Source organism: Charadrius vociferus, unplaced genomic scaffold (genome assembly GCF_000708025.1).
Source record: "Charadrius vociferus isolate BGI_N301 unplaced genomic scaffold, ASM70802v2 scaffold72, whole genome shotgun sequence".
Classification (NCBI taxonomy): Eukaryota; Metazoa; Chordata; class Aves; order Charadriiformes; family Charadriidae; genus Charadrius; species Charadrius vociferus.
The window spans coordinates 592,638-615,813 of NW_009647830.1; the positions used below are offsets into that span (position 1 = coordinate 592,638).

The 23,176-nt window shown below is 37.6% G+C and overlaps 1 protein-coding gene across 1 annotated transcript in view; it reads left to right on the top strand.

The window, feature by feature from the left end:
* Window positions 1-23,176, top strand: part of ANKS1B (ankyrin repeat and sterile alpha motif domain containing 1B) — a 456,808-nt gene that overhangs the window by 236,348 nt on the left and 197,284 nt on the right. The window contains exon 17 of the mRNA XM_009882636.1: window positions 17,632-17,738. Within this exon, the coding sequence (XP_009880938.1) occupies window positions 17,632-17,738 (107 nt within the window). The remainder of the gene's footprint in view (window positions 1-17,631; window positions 17,739-23,176) is intronic.

Genomic DNA, 23,176 nt, shown 5'->3' on the forward strand with positions numbered 1-23,176 from the left:
TCAACCTGGGTTTTTATTCCCAAGGCCTTGGGCCCAACAGTGCTGGTAAAGACAGATGTGAAGAAAGTGTTGAGAATCTCTGCCTTTTCAGCGTTGTTGGTGACTAATTCACCTCTCCTGTTTAACAGTGGGCAATATTTTCCTTCTCTTTCTGCTTGTTGTTTATATACCTAAGGAACCCTTTCTTGTAGTTTTTGACATATTTGGCCAATTTCAATTCAAGTTGAGCTTTTGCTTTTCTAACTGCATCTCTGCACACCCTGGCAATGCCCTTGTAGTTCTCAATGGGTATTTGTCCACTTTTCCATTTCTGGTATGCTTCTCTTTTGGTTTTGAGCAGACTCAGAAGCTCGCAGTTAAGCCAAGGGCGTCTCTTGCTCCACATACTTCCCTTACCTTTAAAGGGGATGAACTGTTCTTGTGCTTCCACGAGAACATTCTTGAAAAACTCCCAGTGCTTGTTAACTCCTTTATCATCCATGGAATCTTCACATGGAATCCCTCCCAACTGAGCTCTGAGCAAGCTTAAGTTTCCTCTTCCAAAATATAAAACTTTTGTCTTAGTACTAACCTACTGATCTACAATCAATTTAGGACTGTGCTGGGTTTTTGGGTAAACCACTTCTGCCAAATATATTCTAGCACATGGAGGGTGATTTACAATTTTATAATTCTGCTAATCATGAATTCTTTTTTGGATGCTATCCATAAATGCACTATCCAGTTGCTGTGTGCATACAAGTGCACAGATGCATGGTCAGGATTTCTTTGGTTAAATGAACTATCCTCAAGTGCCTTCATTGTTCCACCTAGAGGAATACAGGGTACAGTTTCCTGAGTTATCCTTCAGTTTCTTGATCTACAGTTTTGTCTTGGAACATAATATACTGGCAACCCTTTTTTTTATAGCTGAAATAAGGAAATTTCTTACTATGTTTAGCAAGTTAGGTTTTTACAAAATTTATTGCCCTTTGTGAGAACAGTGCCTTTCCCTATGCTTGGAGATAATCCGAGCATCACATTCAGCATCTATGTCTAAATACCAATATCAAGGCTCCAAACTTCGCTCACTGAGGCTATCTGAGTGAGTGCCTTTTAAAGATTAGTGCTACTTATTACTGAAAGAGGTGTATGCAACAGAATTATATCATGTTAAAAAAAATCCCTTTCAAGGGAGCTAGCAAATCTTCTGAAATATTTATGTTAGCAGTATGTATTATCATGCCTACAACTTCAGAGAGACCCATGAGTTGGCTTTTCTAGAGCTACTGTGAAACCAGGACTCTGGAACACTGGCAACTATGCCAGAGTTGACTTCACATGAGCCATATCTCATTTGAAGGTAGCAGAGCTACAGTGGGTTTTGCTGTATTCAGAACAAACCCTACAACTTCTGTTTACGTCAAGTTTTTCCACAAACAAGACTATATTGCTTCTGGATGTGCCCACTACATATGCATGTTTCTATGTCATGTAGTACATATTCAATACCAGGGATCAACAGTAGGTCATGGAGCACTGTATTAGAATACATTTTGTAGTGTACTTTCTCTGATCATTCATATCAGGATGAAAGTTGTAGGCAGTCATCATACAAAAGTTATTTTCTTTGCTTATTTTGGCTTCTCTACTGATATGACCAAGGCTATTGTTATCAATGCCTCCTTCACAGTCTGGGGAAAATTGCAAGAAATTTTACTCATCAGATTTGCAAGGGACATGATTTTGAGCACGAAGATTGGGAAAGTAAAATAGATATGACTTCAGCAGACTAGGAAAAGATGGAATCAGGTGGGGCCACAGCCAGAAAAGCTGAATGAGAGGAGTAAGAGTTCACATTATGCCCTCTTTAGCTGTAACATGTAAGGGAAATTGCAGAGACCTTTGACTGCCAGAAGCTACATGTTCAGTTTCCTCTCTTTCTTCCATCTGTTCCACTGCCACTATTCAGACATGAAGCTTTCATCTTCCCTAGTATGATTCTGTCCATAAAAGCTAAAATTTCACTCAGAAGTCAAACTTTCTTTTAACAAATGAAGCCTTGTTAGGCTGGCCCTTTTCTGTTTGCTGCCATATGGTTTCAGTTTTGGCAAAGTGGTCTTCCTCCAAAGCTGTTAATATCCTCCCTCTGCAAGGGCAGAAAACAGATAAAATATAAGTACTTAATTAAGGCAGAATTTTAATTAGATATGTGTAGGCATGTTGGCATAAGGCAGTTTTCACAGTGGTAAGTTATATACTTGAAAGTATATCTTTTAATTGTAATTTAGTGTCTGGTTTGCAGCAGTTACTTCCCCTTTTTAAATCTCTGTGTGGTTAAACTAAGCACTTCGTTAAAGATTTAATTCATAGACTTTAATAAAATGAGCCATGCACCCTCTCATAAAGTGGGAGACCTCTTAAGCTTACAGTTTCGAACCCACAACTCTAATTTTGCAATAGCCAACCACAACAGCCAGACTGTAAAATAAGGATAACATAACATCACTTCCCTCCCAACTCCCACCTTACCATTGAAGCTAACATGCTGTGCAGAAAGACCGAAATATCTGTAGCATCATAAAGAGGAAAAAAAGAAAAGGCAGAGGGAAACTGACTCCGCAGCTGATAGAAGAGGGACCCAATGAGACGAGAAAGCTCCAGCAGCTGGTCTCTGCTCCCAGTGCTGTTTGATGCCTCCTCAATAGGAAATGCATATGCAGTTTGAAATTTTTAAACTGCAAGTCTATGAACTCTTTACTATCAATTATAGGACTGCACTGTAGGGAACACAGCCACACATTTGGGTTTGATTCTGCACTTCCTTATATCTTATTAACAACTGCAAAGTGAATGTGGACTTCTAAGCTGTAATGGCAGAACTGCTGGGGGGAGTTCGTGTAACTAAAGTCAATATGAGATGTTATGGAAGGCGAAGGTGATTCTTGGTTCAGGCAAAGCTGTTTTCAGTCACTCATGTTCTCTTACCCATGTCACTCACTCTCACACTCAATACCCAACAGCACCAAGGTCTGCATACATTTGTGGCCAAGTTGCTTGTCCACGGTCATTTGTGTGTGACATGGAAGCCTGCCTATTGCATTCTCATTGCATCAGTTGGGTTCCTTTTGATTAGCAATAGCAAACTGGGTTTTAGATAGATCTTTAAGAATGAACAGTTGCTATGGTATGGTCCTTTTGAACCAAAATTTTGTTTACTTCAGTGATGCTCATTGTTTTTGCTTCCTTATCTCACATATTTTAGGGCTGAACTCTGTCGTCCTTTTGGAATAACAGGTAGACGAACTTCACATGCGGTGTGCTGTAATGTTGTTGCTGTCCTCCTGTGTAGTGTAGGGTCTTCTGCTGAGAAATCACCTGTGCTGTTGTTTTATCAGAGCACACTCCTTGTCTTGACAGAAACACCTGCCTTAGTGTTTTACCACTGTCAGCTGTGTCCTTGGTTATCAATACAGACCCTTTGTAGCACTGTTTCTTATAGAATCATAGAATGGTTTAGGTTGGAAAGGACCTTGAAGATCATCAAGTTCCAACCTCCCTGCCATAGACAGGGACACCTCCCACTAGATTAGGTTGCCCAAGGCCACATCCAGCCTGGCCTTGAACACCTCCAGGGATGGGGCCTCAACAACCTCTCTGGGCAATCTGTTCCAGTGCCTTACAACCCTTAAAGTGAAAAACTTCTTCCTAATGTTTAATCTAAACCTGCCCTCTTCCAGTTTATATCCATTCCCCCTTGTCCTGTCACTACATGCCCTTGTAAAAAGTCCTTCCCCAGCTCTCCTGTAGGCCCCCCTTAGGTACTGGAAGGCCGCAATAAGATCTCCCCGGAGCCTTCTCTTCTCCAGGCTGAACAGCCCCAACTCTCTCAGCCTCTCCTCATAGGAGAGGTGCTCCAGTCCTCGGATCATCCTCGTGGCTCTCCTCTGGAAACACTCCAGCAGGTCCATGTCTTTCCTATGTTGAGGACTCCAGAGCTGGATGCAGTACTCCAGAATGCAGTACTTCTGGTGCTTTCATACATGCATTTCTATTCATGCAATATTCATACCAATCTTCATATTTCTTTTACAAATCTCTGCATTTTGAGTTATTTGAATGGTAATCTAAGTGTATGCAATCGACTAGATTATAAAATAGTGGAGAACAGAAGCCATATAGCTGTAAAATATGTAGTAGAATAGTTTGAGCATTTATTTACTGAGAACGTGATAGTCATAATGCATTGCATGCCACTGAACTTACCCAAAGATCATATAAATTCTACAGAAGACATTACAAATAATTGGATTAATGTTTTGTTGACTTCTACATTGTAAAAGCCTAAATGAGAGATAAAGATGCATCCGTTTTAATGATCCATTGAATCCCAAAACAAACTTTACAGAAGACTGGGCAAACTGCAGGATAATTGTAGAGCTTTTAGCTATGTTTTATAATAAACGCAATGGGAGTTGGATGCAAAAAGCTTCAAGCATTTCTTTTTTCTGTTATTCATGTATTCCTATTATATGGGAAATTTTACCCTGTAGTGTCATAAATGTAATATTCAGCTATATGCTCTTCATACACCAATTAATCAGAGCTGTTTTTGAAACAGCCTACTACAAACGAAGGCATGGGCTAAACTGAAAATACAGTAAAAATGTATGTCATCAGATCATATTTACCCATGTAGTCTCTAACTGATGCATTTTCTTTTTACATTTCCACTCTCCTGTAAGTGCCTATCAACATATACCTTTTATCCCTGTCTATGCTTTTCTTGTTCAATGTTATGCTTCTTTTTCCAAAGCTGTTTGCAGAGCAATTCAATCATTATATTCACAGACTTGAATAAATGATATCTGGCATATGTCTTCTAGAAGGAATAGGGAAGAATGACAGCAAACAGAGAAATTTAAGAAAATGGAACTATAATATTATAAATATTGACATTCATCAGTGAGTAAATGTATAGTCTAATTCTTGTCAGTTTTCTATGTAGTCTACTTGTGACCATCAGATCTTGTCACTCTAAATTTAGATACTCTGCAATAGAACTGCTTGAGCAAAGGAATCTTCTACAAACTCACTTTTAATTGGAGGATTAATATGTAATTTCAACTGACTTATATACTGAGACTTTTCAGAGGTAATGTCAGATCAGATGTAACATTCCAATGAGATAGCATAGGAGATTCAGACCCCATTCTGATACTGATGTTTCCTTTGGAAAAAGTTTAGTCCTTGGCAGTCTGGTCAGTTGTACTGTTATTTCTGAGTAACCAAACTATTTTATTTTTTTCTCAGACAATTAATACAAAAGATGTGTTCTTCCTTGGAGAGCATATAGTAAAACATTTGTCAGACCTAAAGATACTTTTTGTTTATTTTGTAGAAAGACTTAATCTCAGAAAGAGGAGTAATGCATACAGAATCCTTAACATCTCTTCTTTCATTTAGTTGTTAACCTGATAATCCTTACATTCTACTGTTAAATACGGTTAGAATAGAAATCTATATGACCACAGACATGAACAATTTAAGTGCAGCTTGAATATGCTACTTAAATCTATGAAAATTCAAATAGTGTACTTACCACTGTTCTTAGAGCCTTGTTTCAGTATTATAAAAATATTCTCACATTAAATAATTTCCCTTTAGAAGGAGTGGGAGATACTGAGTTATAAGGAAGACATGCATGTTAGTAAGTACATATGGCATGAGATAGACCTATACCATATTCATAAACACCCATAAAATTTATTTTGAGACAGAATGCAGAATGGTACAAATACACAGAATACAAAACTCAGAAAATTATTTTCATTGACTTCCAAGGGCATGAAGCTCAGAAATATTGACAACTAATAGCAAAATAGACAGTGAAGTAGTATGATGTTTAAGCATGTTTAGGGACAATGTTAAGAAGAACTGCCTACCTTACTGTACAGGAAATCACTCTTAACTGAATAAAAGTTATTCACACTTTAAAAGTTTGGCTATACCTGTCTATGGCCTAGCCTTACAAAATTGCACTGATATGAACAAAACCAGTCAGATCTCAAATTAATTGGTTGTGAAAGATGCTTAAAAATAGTATTACTCACATTGCCTCCTGGATTCTATTGGTAGTAAATTGGTCTTTAACTCTTAAGTGGATTTGAAAACATTTCTGAGGACGATAATGTTAATGCTACAATCTCTTCTTCCTGGTCAATTCTCTCCTCTGTCAGATCTATCCCTGAAGTCAATGAGCTGTACATACTGTATCTTTTAGCACCATAGGGTTGAATATTACTGAGCTATGCCCATCTAGATAGGAGATAAAAGGATCAACAAAGCCGGATTGCAGACTTCAGAACTTGAAAAAAATGGATTAAAGCATTTTTCAAAGTTATTTCCAGTAGGACTGAGGTCTTGCCTGTTTCTCCACTGAACCATGACAGTCCAGGGGAAGTACTAATAATCTGTGTCATCTCCACAAGTACAGTTTGGCTGGATTTCACAAAATTAATGCCAGAGTGTTTGTTGGTGTGCCTAAAAAGTGACAAACTAATGGTGCCCTCTTTCTATAATGCTCTCATAATCATCCTACTGTAATTCCAGAGGTTAAGACATATTTTTTTCAGGCCATGGTAAATGACATGAAAGTAATGATCGCATTACTTGAGAATTTTAGAAGTCACTTGCTTATGTTCAGCTTTTTTCCTTGGAGTTTAATCTGAACCTTGCAACTATGTAATCATTTACACGCATGTGTATTAATATGTAATTCAATTGATGTCACTAAATTGAACAGCGTTTATTCCGTAAAGCAGAATCAAGTTCAATACCAGGTTAAAAATGTATACAGAATAGGAATTAACACCTCACTGGAGTTAAAAGTATCTGATGAAAAATGAGCTTTCCCAGCCTGTAGCCAGGATAAACTTTAAAGAGAACAGAATATTCCTAACTTCTAAAATAGACTGTATAAAAACCATAAAGTGATTACTAAGGGCAAATCTCTAAAGCTTTGTTCAACATCTTTGGTGGTCTTTTGTATGAGTTGATATGGGTATTACTCTTACAAATATGTTAGGATTAGAGATGCTGTGGCAAGTGAGACTATAGTGAAGTTTGTCTTTCATAAATTATATAGACATCTAAGTCTACTAAAACTGAAGTAATAATGGTTTCTTGAAAGTTCAGTTGATTCACTCATGTTTCCTTCATAATCTAGTAGTCTTTAGATTTAAATAGATATGGATCCTTGGAAGCTCACATTTCTAGTAATCACGAGAATATCACATGCTAGTTAAAAATCTTCGGCTTATTATAGAATTTGCAGCACACGGAATTGTTTCTAGTTTTAGTTCCACCTACAGAAAATGAAGTAATTTAGAATATTGAACTAACTAAAGTGCATTCATTTGCTTTCTAACCCAGACTGTTAACCTGAGTTCATGATCGTAATACCAGAATCAGTATTTTCTTGTTTCATTGCCCTATATTCAAGAAGATTCTGTATTTGAATGCCTTCAAATCCTTCAAAAATTATTTGACGTTTACTGCTTAGCACCCCTACTTCATAACCCATGATACCAGGAACTTCCCAAAACTGTTTTTTTACTTTTATCCGTTGCTGCCTTTAGCTCTTTATTTTAGGTTATTGCGTTATTAAAAATCTGAGATGGCTCAGGTTAAATTATTGATTTATTATAGGAATTTGCATTATATGCTAATAATAGCATTTCGTATAAAATTGTGACTTGTTATGGTATCTATTTCTAAAGTATATTTATTATTCATGACTTCATGCATGAGTTTAAGTATTTCTTATGAACTCTGCAATTTTTGCATGAGTTTAGATAAGTATTTCTTATGAACTCTGCAATTTGACTCTCTTTCTATTTATGGGATATGATGGACCATCTTGATTACTTAGTGCTACTTCTGTTTTCTGGTAGGCTATTTGAAATGTTTTATAGAGCATAATTCCAAAGAATAAATTATCTTGTCAGTAGACAAATCCCCCTGTTTGCATATGAATATGGCATTCATATAGACATCAGCCATTCTTCTCAGATTTATGCAAGCATAAATCCATGTTCAGGGAAGTTTTCAAACAGCGAATAGCAAGGAATGTAGCTAAACAGCTCTAGATCAGAATTTAAGAGAATAACTGTAGGTGTTGGTTTTGGTTATTAAACCAGCTCTAGTCTAGATCTTGCTCGTAGTACAGGAAATAATCAGTAACATGTTACAAAACATTAGTGAAGCCAGTCTGACGCGTACATTTTCGGCTAACCTGTACCTGTAGGAGCACTTGAGCTCTTGCTGAGCTCCATTATCCTTGACAAAGGAATGATGGAAGGAATGATGCCCAGTGTACAGTTTATTAAACTTGTCTGGAAAGTTGCATTTCTGTCATTCCAATTTCTATAACAAAACAAACATGCTGGTCTAAGTACAATGCCATGGGAGCTGTTTGCACTGTCTGTAGGCATCAACACAGATTCCTGAAACAGGATCCTAGGCTCCGTCTGTGGGTAGGGGACGCCAGCTCAGAGTTCCTGCTCCAGAGGTGGGAGAGTGAGAGTCAAGCAGTCGGCATGAGGGAGCTCACAGAGAGGATGAACAGGGTTTATATAACCTCATCCATATGCAAACAGTCCAGTGAGCTGCCAGAGCTGTGCCAGCATGCCACCCACTCAAGTAACGTCTTTATTATTCATTGAAAGATGCTGCAGTTTTCTTTTGGTGTTGCAGAGCCTGTGTTAGCAAGGGAGAAATATTACAGAATGTGGTGAGATATTGAGTTTTTATGTAATAAAGCAAGTTCCTATTGAGAACCTGGCTTTTTGTCAGGGAACGGAGAGGGCCAGTTGTTCCCTAATGGCAGTGAACTCTGCCCTCACCCACACAGTGCAGTCCCATGGGGTCTGCAGTCAGTGGGCAAAGCCAGGTGCTGGTAACAGGCTCCATTGACTGCCCCAGACAGGCCCCTGAGAGATGACTTAGGTCCAAGGTCCACTGAGCCAGCCCAGCCAGGAGGACAAGGAGATTGGGTCAGAGACAGAAATGGAGACAAGACTGTAACATGGGTTCATAATCCATACAGGAAGCAGGGCTGAAGATAGGACTAGAAAAAGGTCACTATGTATGTCTGAGGGGTCCATCCAGGAGATGAACTGCCTACAGCGTAGATCCAGCATCCATCCATTAGGTAGGACCAGAGGCAGGGCCAGACACTGGCACTGCTGTGGCATTGCTGGAGCAGGGACTGGTGGCCCCAGGCTGAGCTGAAATGGAGTCCTGGGCCATGGGCAGGGTGGAGGAAGGCCTGAGAAGATGCTGGGCACGGACAGCAAGGCCCCATTGGTGCCCTCAGGGTTCTGGCAGCTCTAGTGTTTACTCATTGCTATGATTTTGTCTTACCATATCAGTGAAATGTAGCAAATTGTGTCTGATTTATATGTTATTTTCTGAGATTTTGAATGTTCTAGGAAAGAAATAGGTAAGGGGTAGTTCTGTGTGATTCTTTAGTAAAGAGCTTCAAGGTGAGTTTTTTCCCATTAAAACATATTTTTTCCAGTACAGGTTTAGAGTATTATCTTACAGTTAGCTGCTGGTTAATGTTGAAGAGCTAGTACATGTAGCAGATGTCCTGTATCTAATCTATAAAACTGTTCAAGTTAAGTTAGAATTACTTCAAATACCTAAATCCAACCTAGTCTCAAGTCTAGACAAATCCCAGGGGATAATTTAATGTCAGATAAATAATTTAATTTTAAAATGAACATTTTTTACCTGTTCTAAAAGGCTTGAAAGGGGAAGTGGGAGAAAAAAATAAGGGAAGGGAAAGAGGTAGATGTGAAACAAAACAACAGATTGTTGTAGCTGCAGATGAAGGATGACAAAAGAGCAAATGATCGTAATTTACAAGGATAATAAGTAGAAGATAAATAGGGAGTGTAGAAAAGGAATTATAAAATGAAGCTAGAAAGAACAGGAAGGGGAGAAGGGAATTCACCTGATCAGTTCAAAGGAGGAGATCACTCTAAAATATGATGCACTGGGGCAAGGGAGCCTCTGAGCCCAACTAGGCAAAAGAAAACAGAAGACAAAGTGCCACACTATCTCAGGTTGAATCTGATTTGTAAATTACCTCAGGAGAAATCCTTAACTTTCCTTCTTGTATACTTTCAAGATTCATAATTTCAAAGATGTGATAGTTTACTGCAGTGTCAGTACAGGCCTCTTGTTTCCACAGCTCTCCACAGCACCTTGCAGCAGTTACTAAATCTATGAAATTATGGCTGCCATTTATTTCATGGCTGTATTTAACTTCTTGAGATATTTCTGTGCAGCGAGTGTTCTGTCAAACCTTTTTTGAACAGTTTCTTCCAATATTTCTCTGTTAACCAGTTCTGCTTGTTTGCTAGTCCAGTGTTGCTTAGCACAGAGCTGTACAAAGATTTGCTCAAATTTGAAGTTGCATGTATTTCTTTTTATGGTGCCAGGAATTATAACATAAAGGGTTGGGCTTGCATAGTATTTTTAGCAAGACTATGTAGTATACATTTATGTATATATATATACACTTAGTATACTAGCTTTTAATAGTAGCCTAAAATATTTACTGAATTAAATAAAATATTTGGATTGGTCATGGCATCATGTACATTTTCAAGTATTTTTTTCTTGCTAGACAAAAACAGTGAAAATGATTACTCATAGGTGGTGAGTGTAGTGTTACTATTATCCTGTAAAAGTTCCTGAGGCAAGCACAGAAATTGCTCTAAGAAACTAACTCCTTTTATTTTTTCAGAAAATGTTATTAACTTCCATTGAAGCCAGAATAAGGATGTACACATTTAAACCTTGGATGTGAATATGATTCCGGAAAAAAATGACAGGCAACTGAAAGCTCTTTGTCCTGCCAAAGGAATTTGTATTAGGTAGAATAGTTTCATAGTATAGTGGGGATCCACTGAGATTTGGCTTCATATCACGTGCTCACCACTGTCTCCAGCAGTAGGAGCTCCTTCAGTGCTCATGAAGAGGGGAAAAAGAGCAACTAAATTCTAATTGTGTCTTAACTGTATCTTTATTAAGTGCAATACAAGGTTACAGTAACTTATTACCCTTTTGGTGGCATCCAAAAGGCAGAGTAGCATTCCCTCCATCTCTTCCATTTCCCATACAGAGGGAGGGTGGAAGATGAATCCAGCTCTCCCTGCAACCCTCTTTCTCTCAGCATATTTCATCAACCACAAAAATGTCTAGTTTTTCTCTAAAATTAGACAAAACTATGGCAAAAAAAAAAATCATGAAGGACTATTAAACATAATGACATTATTTCTCTTTCAGGAAGGCTCTGAGCTGCAAATTGCTGGAAAATGGGAGAGTGCTAGGAAAGGATCACTGTATGTCCAACTTATTCTTAGGCTCTTCTGTAGGCATCTAATAGTGATGAGTGAAGTTGGTGCATGGCTGAAGCTAGATGAAGCTGTGGTGTAATCCAATGCAGTTGATCCTGTGGTCTCACAGTGAAACATCCATCTGTCCTTAACTAATTCTTGTAATTCAGCAGGTTGCATCTTGTATTTCTGTTCTGTGGGCCAAGGATGTAAATCTGAATGAACTTGCGGCTATTACAATGCCATATAATACAGTGTGATTTTCCTGTTGTCTTCAGAAGAAATTATCCCCCCAAACTTACTCATTTAAAATACACAATAAAAATCTGGAAAGACTAGCTGTATCTCTAACAATCTTGCTGTATGCTGATATGTTACTATATACCATATATATATTGCTCAGCATCATAGCAACGACAGTCTTCAATAGAACAGGGTGCCCTGAGTCCTAGTCCAGTGGCCATGCTCTAGAAAACAGATCTTTTAATTTTCCAATAAGTTCTGTTGCTCATTCACTGAACAGGATGTGTTCTGAAGGAGACTAAATCGAAGATGCCAAAGCAATCAACTGAACGTGAAAAATATCCTAACTTTCAAGTGTCTATAAAAAAATGTATGTTTCATGATGGAATGGAGTACTTCCACTGAGTTGTTCCTGATAATACATCAACAGTCAGAAACACAAACTCGTAGAAAGGCCATTGGGGTTCACAAAGTACAGTTGACAAATCATCTGTCAAATAAAATGAATCGTCCTTGCTGACTTTGTAGTTATTATAGATAGTTATTGTACTTACATACTGATAATGTAGAGTTATGATAAATATTGGTATAAAAATCAGAAAAGAACTGTGAGGATGATTTTCCTAGTCAATGAGCTTGCATTAGCTGTGGTCTGAGATTATTTTTGTGCATTCTGAGCTACACATAAGCAATGGAAAGTAACCTTTAGATTATAAATACTAGATAGTGTTATTTAAATTCAATCTGTTTCTATTGATTTTGTTTTGTTTCTGTATATGCCATGAAAAATGTCTCGAAAAGTACTTTCAGGAAAATATTCAGCATCACCAAATGCGATCATCCAAAGTGGCATCATCATCCAAAGAGATAGGCTGCTGACAGAAGTTACAGGTTTTATGTAAGGCATCCAGGTTTTTCAGAGTTTTATGAAAAAGGTAATTTAAAATCTAAGCATTTTGAGTAGCCTAATAGCATAACTGGACTGCATAAGATCATAGAATCATAGAATGGTTTAGGTTGGAAGGGACCTTAAAGATAATCTAGTTCCAACCCCCCTGCCATGGGCAGAGACACCTCCCACTAGACCAGGTTGCTCAAAGCCCCATCCAACCTGGCCTTAAACACTGCCAGGGATGGGGCATCCTCAGCTTCTCTGGGCAACCTGTTCCAGTGCCTCACCACCCTCAGAGTGAAAAGTTTCTTCCTAATATCTATTTTAAATCTCCCGTCTTCCAGTTTGAAGCCATTACCCCTCATCCTATCACTACGTGCCCTTGTAAAAAGTACCTCTCCAGTTTTATTGTAGGCCCCCTTCAGATACTGTAAAGCTGCTATAAGGTCTCCCCAGAGTCTTCTCTTCTCAAGGCTGAACAACACCAATTCCAACTCTCAGCCTGATAAAGCAGATACCTTGTATACACTTTTTGGAACCTACTATACTGCTTCCATAATAAACTTTCTTTAATTATATTGGTCTGCTGGATGTTAGGCATAGTTTTTCTCATACAGCATCCTGTTCCTAGCTATTCTTGTCTCCTCTCCCAGAATACATTTCGTCAGAATCTTTTATTCACTAGAACACCCAGTTACAGTAACTCTGCTCTAGCACAAGTTATGTCACAATGTCGAGAGAGAACTTTTTTATCCAGCTGAAATCCTAAATACAAAGAGGAAAATGATATCCCATTTAGTGTTGGACAAGGCTGAAAGCTTTAATTAGGAAAAAGTTTACATACTTACTCTAGCATCAATTTCTTCTCCAGCTCTGCTAAACTGGCTGCCAGCTTACTTCATCATTTCTTATTGTGGTATAGTCTTCACTCTAGAAATTTCTTGGTCAGTAGCTACTAAAATTCTCCAGTTTTTGATTCCTTAACACCAGAAGTCTTTAGCAATGTTCGACAGGTATTGACCTACCAAAGAAAATGATTTATAATAATCTATTCATGATGACTGGGGGAGCACCTCCTCTAGCAAGAATTACTGTATTTCTCTCTTTTCCTCACTTGAAAAAAAAAAGAAATTAAAAAAAAAAAAGAAAAATCCACATTGTTAACAGTACAGACAATAAAATAGAGGAGACCTTAAATTCCTTTGCATTTAGAGCAAATCTGCCTTACAACATGTTTGAAATCATGTGTTGTCTGATATCACAGATTTAGTCAATTCCAAACCCCACAATAAAGATATTCTGAGTCTCATTGGGAACGAGACGTCTTGTAGAAATTATCGTATAGCATACCAGATGGCATCTTTCTTGCAGACATCACTTCAGTGTGCTGCTTCTATTGCCTTGGAGAAGAAAGAATCAAGTATTCCTATCCCTGTAAGAGACTTATGCATCAGTTTTCCCATTCAGGAGTAGGTACATCTTTTTTTGTTGTGGTATCACAGAAGGATTATCATGGGATTTATGTTCTTTAAAACCATAGGAAAGCATGGTAGTATGTAAATGTGTTGCAGGTGAGACCATCTCATACAGTCTGCATACTATTTTTCAATATCAGGACCAGCTTTAGGCATAGGCAAAGTAGGTGCTGCCTGCAGCGGCACAGTGGTGGGGCGAGCACTGAATCACAGACTAGCAAAATGAAGGGAGAACCTTCCAGTCTCAAACCTGCTATAGTTTCCACTTGCACTGGCTCGGGAGAACAATCCAAGCAGCCCCCCTAAGATAAGTCTCCTGGACTTGCAAAGAACAAGGAGATCTAAAGAGCTGCAAGTTCCCATAATGAAAGACTTCACCCTAGTCCCCACAATCCTGGCTCTGCTCTGTGCCTTCCTTTGCCTTAAAACAACCTTCGGAGGAAGAAGGAGGGTAAAAAGGTCTTGCAGATAACAGGGTACTTTAGCAATGAGATGATAATCAAGGATGAGGATAAGGTGGCAAGCTGACTGTGTTTCTTCTTATTTTCTTTCCCCTTGCTGAGCAACCGTATGTTGTGTTGATGGGCTCAGACATGTAGTTATACTGGCAGGGGACAGAGTTGGAGGATAGCGCGCAGTGGGACCAGCAGTGCTATAATCATCCAGTGCTGGGGCCATGGAGATAGTTAGACACAGTACCAACAGCTACATGAGGAAATGTGTCTGGGGAGCCACTCAAAAACTGAATTTTGCCTACACTGTTGCTAGGCATTGAGCCAAGCACTTCTCATCACTGGCAGCCTAACTTCCATGCTGTTTATAGTAAGGTAAGGAAGAAGCAGTTTGACCATGAAACTGGTATATTGATTATTTGGCTGTGGGCCAAATTGTGGGCAGAACATTTTTGTTGGTGGGGGACACAAGATGCAGAGACATTTGTGTCTATCCATGTATGGGAAATACAGGAGTCAATCATGCATAATCCTGTCAAAGAGTGGGATTATGCTTCACTAGGGCTCTTTCTGATATCAATTTTTCTGCTTATGGGGGAAAGAAGACAAAGTCAGGAATGCTTTTCAAAGGAATTCGTGAGTTCTCAGTCAACTAAGAAAAATTCAGCAAGGATTTCATTCTCATCTTGTTTAAGATAATTTTGTTGCCAATTTGTTCTTTCAAGAGCTTGCCCAGCTTTTCAAATTTGCTCACCCAAGGGAAGTCCACCATATTTCAACTCAACATAGCCTACCCTCCTCCTTACAGCCTTGCAACTGACTGGACACAACCCTGAAGGGATTATGCTCCATCTATGTGCAAAGATATTGATTCACAGTCAAAAAAACTCTGGAAAATAGGGAAGATTTACAGACAAGCGTGAAAAAACGCACTTGTATCTCATGAGACCTAGATTGCTATCAATTTGGTATATCTACTTTCTCTGAGAAAAAATGAATTATCCATTAATCTCTTTGAAGTACATTTAGCTATTTGTGCACACTGTACTCTTACCAAAAAACATATTCTCTATATTGCATATATTCACACACTATTGTTATTAAACACTTGAGAAAACTCCAAAAAGTTTCTTCAGCAATTACAGATTTACCAGTGCCTGATAAGCCTTCAGTACTTTGTTGAGGGACCTAATGAACCTTTCATGCTTCATGTAGTAATATATCAAATCAGGAGGAAGACCTGGAGTAATGTAAGATCTCATAACAGTCCTGTCTTAGGCAACTTTCCAACCTCGTGAAAGATCTTCTGTGGCTCAACTAAAATTATTTGACAAAATCATTATGGACTTCAGTTTCCATGAGATGTTCCACAAATCCAAACAGCAATATCAGAGTGACAGGTCATCCAGTTTTAGTCCAAGGACTATGAGGTTGGAGCTGAAACTCTTAAAGGATTGTTAATTTTAAATATACAGCTAATTTTGGAGTCTGTTCTGCGGCTGCTCGGGGACCCTCTGCATGTCACTTGCAGAGAATTTGTATTACAACATGTCGGTCGGACTGTAGGTTTGGATTTCTATGAAACAGTTCTCTGCCATAGTATCATCAATCTCAAATGATGCTATCGACAGATATCTGTAATTTCCTTATGCCTAGAATTAAATTCCTCCTTAGAGATGATCATTGCTTGAGATTCACAATGAACAAAAAAAACAACGGGAAGTAATTAATGTATCCAATAAATAAAGTTCTGCTGGACTGGATTCTTCTTAGGAATGTACCCTGAATATACCCATTTTCTGCCTTTTTTGCTAAGTTATTTGATCCTGTTATGAAAAGCAGAAGTTTAGTAAACATTTCTCTCAGAACAAAGGTATTTCCGCGTTGAGAGAAACAGTCTCAAAAATGGAACATTGATGGAAAACACATCATGAGGTATTTGGTTTCTTGTGCAGAAAATGAACTTTGCTTTTGTTTTAAATTCATCATCTTTTATTAAATTTTTCCAGTTATAGTTGGCAAAATATACACCCTCTCCAGAAATAATGCAAATCTTATATGTCTGCCAGCTATCAATCACATTTTTCTAAGAAAAGGATATAAACTTAAAATTTTACTTAGTAAAAATATTCTTTTAATTATTCATTTGAAATGGTGACCTTTTCAAGTTGAATTATTATATGTTGGCATGAAGGTTTTCTTGTGTCTTATAATATTTTACGGTTGAAGGAATCATGCAGATAATCTAATTACTTTGACTAAAATTGTTGTGCCGTTTATGTCTTTTGCTGTACTACAGGAGAGAAACTATGAAATGTATTCATTATCGATTCATTAAAGGGGTTTGCAATTATATAAGCAGAGATGCAGACCACTACCTACCTTGTATTAAAAGGGGAAAGGGGAAGGCATAGTAAACCATGCCATAGGCTGTGGTTTATGTATTGCATTTCCTAATGTCTTGTGAAACGTAAAAATCTACAACAAACAGATATGTAAAGCGTAACTGGTATGAAGATTCTATTCAGATTTAAGTGCTCTAGGTTGCTTTTGAATCTTGCTATTTTCTGCATTTGTTTTGACTGCTCTCATCATTCAAGATTGACGCTTGGATGGGTGTGTAGGAGGAAGCAGCAGCAGCAGGCTTACAGCTTGCAGACAAAAAAAAATCTGCCTTATCTGATGGCTATTATTGAAAATGCGAGGTGTAGCCTAGGCTGGGTAATGAAGGGGAGCGAGCGAGGGGGAGCAAGAAGCATGGAGCTGCATACTGATGAGTGTAGGAGTACTTGATAAAAAGAATTCTTGCTGCTGGCAGTGCATTGCTCATTGTGGAGTATTCCAACAATCACATATAACGGAGAACAGCTTAGCTGACAGCTTGATATGCTTTTTTTTTTTTTCCTACTGTATGACGTACTGGTCTGTAGTAAAGATTAATAACTAAGAAATGTAGAGCTAGGATCAGATCTTACGCTATATACTGCCCTGTAAACTATGTTTTACTTCTGACTTTTCTGCTTGCTGAAAACATTAATCTGTCAAGCTGGCGGGCTCCTTTGATACCAACTTTCCCAGGAACACGATGTGGCAATGCCACCTCTCAGCCCAGGACTACCGCTATTATCCAGTGGATGGTTATTCGTTGCTTAAACGCCTCCCTCTTCACCCTCCTACAGGACCCCGATGCCCTGTCCAGACAGTGGGACAATGGTTGGAAAATATTGGGCTACCTCAGTATGAAAACCACTTGCTGGCTAATGGATTTGACAATGTGCAATTTATGGTAAGAAATCTTCTGTGCATAGCTGTGTATATACACTGTAGCCGCCTTTTTTGTCTGTCTCTTATGTGCTCATAAAAACCTTAAAGCTGTTCTGCATTGCACTAAGAAGGTCTGTTTAGTGTTTCACTTTTCTATGTCTAGCTAAATTAATATATAACCTGTCCTTGTGTAACTTCCAAACTGTACACATTACAAAATATTCTAGCCAGAAATATGATAAAAGAAAAACTGAATATTAAGGTTCTTTCTCCCCCTCATCAGTCTTCAGATTAAAAAAGAAAAAAGGCACAGTTCTTTTTAGTCCGTTGCAGGATTTTCACAGTATGTAAAAGCTGTAAACACCCCTATCTGCAATACATCACATTATTACTTTTATTTAAACATTAACATCATTGTAATAATACTTAAATAACATGCAATGCCATTCTTCATTGAGAGGTATTTTAATAGCAGAAAATTATTTAATGAAGTGTGCTCTCTGTGCAAGTGATTCTGGCTGTCTCAGTTAAATGTTTTTGCATCTTAGATAACCAGGCTATGGGATTCACTTGTTGAAACTTATGCCCTGTGTCAAAAAGTAACGCATTCTTTTTAATAGTTCCATTTTCATGTTTTAGCTCTAGGCATTTATCAGGAATGTATGAATGGAATAAAATTTGAGGTACTTCAGGTTTTATAGTATTCGCACAGGGTGTAAAGTAACAGAGACCTGTCGTGCACAAACTTTCCATTGAAATGAATATTGACAGTAAAGAGAGAAGCTTACTTGTAAGGTTGTTATATAGTCACTTTTCTACCTGCCTCAGTATTCATATTACTTGAACCTTTTGCAAAAATCCTGACTACGTTTCTTATAAAATATAAAAGCTTAAAATATTATTAATCAGCCCCTTTTTAAGATATTTTTAGTAACCCTGTATATCTTGGAACAGTTCTAACTTCTCATAACTTGCACCCGGCATATAAGAAACAGAAGTGAAACAGAATGAATATTATGAGTATAAAATCATCACGAGTTGTGTTTTTCCGATATAATTTCTTTTGCCAACATCATTATATGCCTTTAGTTTACTGATCAGAAAATTAAGGCACAGATCTCTGTCATTTCCACATTATAATAGTGTAGAGATTTCTTCCTGTTTTTACATGGCTGCCATGTGATCTTTTGCTTCTATCAGTAAAAATCATTAGAATCTTTACCTTAAAACATTCTTGAAAACAAAGCGTGCAGGGGTGTGCTGTCAGCCTAACAATGTGAAAAAAATAAAATTCCAAAGTGGGTTTCAAGCTACAGTTTCCCAAAATGTAACTACATATTCTTTTATATGTGGTAGCATTAGTTACATAAGTAGATGATCATTTAGTCTTAAAGAGATTACAGAAGGAAATTATTCACAAGAGGCTGTAGGTGGCATAACAAATGCAGGGGGGTACACCTACCACAGGTAAATGATGAGCACCAGAGGAGCCAAAGAAACTGCCCTGTAGGGCTTTCCCCTTTTCCCCTGGCTGTGGAGGTGCCCGAACCCCGCTCTGGGGGAATTTATAAGACTTTCATTTGCTATGTCTCTTATTAGTGTACTTATGTAAACATACAAATTGGATAGAAGATTCTATAATTCAAATTCACAAATCAAACTTCTCAGGTATCAGGCAGATTAAGTTCTGCCTGCATACTTGTGTGTTAGCTAATGTTTTCCGGGGATTTTAATTTAAGCATTTTCTGAAGTGGTTTGTTTTTAAATATATATCACAAGTAAAATACATAACTACTTTTAATATTAATTGAGGTAGCATACATATGTGAATGGAAGATTAGACTCTTAAATCCAATGATTAAGCAAAAAGCTGGAAAATTGCCTCGTAATAAAAAATGTATCATTTCAGTAATTTAATAATTCCTAATTTATTGATTTCACACTGTTCATCATGCTGTTACATATTTCAGTTTTTGTTTGTACCAGAAATTGAATAGCTCCCATATTGTACCGGAATCAGAAAACACCAATTTCTTTATATATCGTTCTTTTGAACATATCAGCATTATGTAAGGAAAGCCTCTTCTGAAAATTTAAATGAGTTTTTTTAAAAATATTTTCCATTCTAGCCAAAATGTTAAAGAGAAAATTAAACTTGGAAAGCATATAGGAAAATGAGAGAAGAAAGAGCTGCTATGCTAAGAGAAAAATTCAAATTACTCCAAACTTACATATGTTGTAATCTTCCTTAAGATGAGAGGACTGCTTTACCTTTATTAAATTGGTTTACATATTAAGCTATATTTTACAACCTTATTAAATTAAGTGTTTCAGATAGGTTACCTACTTTATATTGAAGAACTCTAATACTTCAATGCAGTAAAAATCAGTTAGACATATTTGTTCTTCATTCTGTACCATATTCCTGCTTTTGTTTTTCTGGAAGCACATTCTGACCTGCATTTATTCATTCTGTTGCCTAAGCAACAACCATCACACTCCTATTAAGTATGATTTAGTAGTACAGGTCTTACTAGCTGTTCAGAACAGGAGAGGGAATATCGCTATGATATAACTAATGTCCATGGAATAACGTACATCTGAGAATAAATATATTCTATTTATACTATTTTCAACAGCAAAATTCTATTAATTAAATTAACATTCTAATAAAAAGGTGTTTTTCAGATAAAAAGATTTCATGGTTAATCATTCATTAGATCACAGAAATTAACTCCTTGTGTTTAGTCCCCTTGGGAATTAGGAAAGTTATCCACTAGACTGTGCTTAGAATTAGGAAGATTTGTTTATGTTACTGAAGTCTGTGGACTTTATAGGAAGAAACAGCCTGTTTCCTATTAACTTTACAGTATCAATATTTTTCCATAGTTCATCAATATTTATGTTTAAAAAATATCTTGAAACATAGTATTAAAAAATGAGTTGTGTTTTCGTAAACTACTTTATTTCTATTTAGAGCGTAGTTGCGCACATAGCAAGTGCAATTCCTACCTACTGTTATTGTCGTGCGGGAATGACACTTGCATATTCTTTAGTAGGCCAAAGGTAGATTCAGTCCCAAGACTTGGTTCATGTGTGCTTGTGGGAGTAGAATCATACCTGAATATGTGTGTGTATGTGTGTATATATATGTGCAATCATTATTAACTTTGATAATTTGTTGTGTAATAGGCTGCAGTGTCCTTCAGATGTAAAAATTTGTAGTGACTTTGTGCAGAGATACTCTATATTTGAAGACGCAGATGATACTGCAGCTTCAAAATATGAAGGCTATTTTGCAGTTAAACTAATTCTAAAGCGCAAGAAAACAATTAGATCAGCCATAAATTGCAATATATAAACTATATCTAAACAATAAGGAAACCTAATGAATCAGGGAACATCTTTTTGATGCATAGGTCCCATGGATATGCCTGGAACGAGCTATAGTCTCTATGCAGACTTGCAGGCCTACATAATTTAGTATGCTGAGAAAAAAAAGTTAAATTGCAGAGAAACAGATGAAAAAATACAAATGTGCGAGGTCACTAGATCCTTGCATGCAGCTTTCTACAACTCTGGAGCTCATCAAAGACTGCTTTCTGGATTCACAGAGATAAAAAGGAGTTCAGTCAAATCACTGCCCAGTAGGGACTAGTTCTGATTAAGGACTGCATACGACTATCTATTTATAGGTTGTTCTAATCATTTAAGATGTTCTGAAATTTATCACTTGCTTAATACTGCAATTTGATGAAGATAGTATCTCTTTAAAAGATTTAGAAAACACTCTATGAGAGAGAGGGACCAGGCAACCAAAATGAGTTAACAGAAAAATCTGAAGCATTTTATTATGACATTCCAAAATATTGTTCACTGGTAGCAGTTAATAATCTGAATTGGCATTAGCCACTAGACTTTCATTGCTGCTGTGAACTTACAGACGTGCACCTCTACCCCCTTCAAGTACTTAAATGGCTTGCATTGCCTGAGGATCTAAGTATTGCCTAAGTATTTTTTTCCATTCTCTCTTTTTCGCTGTTGGGAAACTGAGGCATAAAGCAACTGCAGGGTGGAATTTAAAACTGCTTATACATTTGAGATAAAAGGCACTGGTTCTTAAAAAAGTTGCTGACATAATGTTTAACAGATTAAATCAGTTGCTTAGACATAGGTATCCAGTACCAATTGAGATACTATAGAGAATCCAGGAGATCCAGACAGGGCTGACAGATGTTACTGAGGACCAGAGACAGCCAGATCCTTCGTGATTAGCACCTGGAGTCCAGGTGGGATACCACCGAGCATCTCAGATGACTCTAGAGTCCTGATGCCTATGAAGCTGAAATGAATCTTAAATGTTGTAGGTCACACAGAGCTTGTGACGTGTCTAGGAGCTGAATATAGATGCCTTGAGTTTCCACCCAGTATCTTAGTTGCATATGTATTTCTTTTCCTTCTAATAATTTTCTGTATTTGTACTCATCCTGTGGACTTACCTGCACAAGTATTTAACTGGTTTCATATTCCTAGGCATGGACTACCTTCTCGATTCCCCTTAGCTGCCTGGTTTGGATTTAGTTTTGAGTTAAGTTTTGAGTTAAGACTTTACTTTCTCCCTTCCTCTCTCTCTCTTTCTTTGTTTCTTTTCTTTCAGTTTTACTAGGTCCAGAGGTTTATTAGTCAGCTGAAGTTTATCTGGAGACTGTCCTCTCTCAGGTGTCATTCCTGGGATTTGCTGTACTGGAGTACCCAGTAGTTCTTCTTGCCTTTAATTTCTCTGGAGGATGTTAAACTCTGTATCAGGTATAAATGACAGAAGCAATCTTGCTTCTTTAGATTGAAACGCACTTGAAAGAAATTCTCTGTGTGCATTGGCTCCAAGTCCTGCACTTGTAGAGACCACCACAGCTTTTATCCAAAAATACCCAGTGCAGAGATTGATGACTTGGGCATTAGATGAAAGCTTGAAAGAGTGAGTCAGTCTGCCAACACCTTTCTTAAATTAGCCATTCTGCAGATGATGAAAAAGAGGCCAATGTTTGACAAGGGTTCTAGTCTGTAGTGGCTTTAGTGACTTTCAGAAGCCAGCTCCTAACGTGCTTAGGAGAGCAGATCAACCTTTGCAACATCCAGGCTCTGAGCTCTCCAGACCCGTAATGGTTACTGCAGGGACTCATCAGGGCACCCATGCATCATCTGAAGCATAAGAATATTTAGAGACCATTGTCTGTGTGTAGTAGTTTACACAGAAATTAAGAATGGTTTAAGGCAACCTTAAAACTGGCAGTCAGTGATGTGCAGTAAACCACTTTTTTAACAGAGTAGAAGGAATATGAGTCCTACTGATGCTGGAATAAGCTGTGGTTTAAGATTTTCTGTACACCTAGTAAAATCTTAGAATATATGCTTCATTTGGACCTCGCTTGCAAACCCCAGGACCTGCAAAAACAAGTTTCA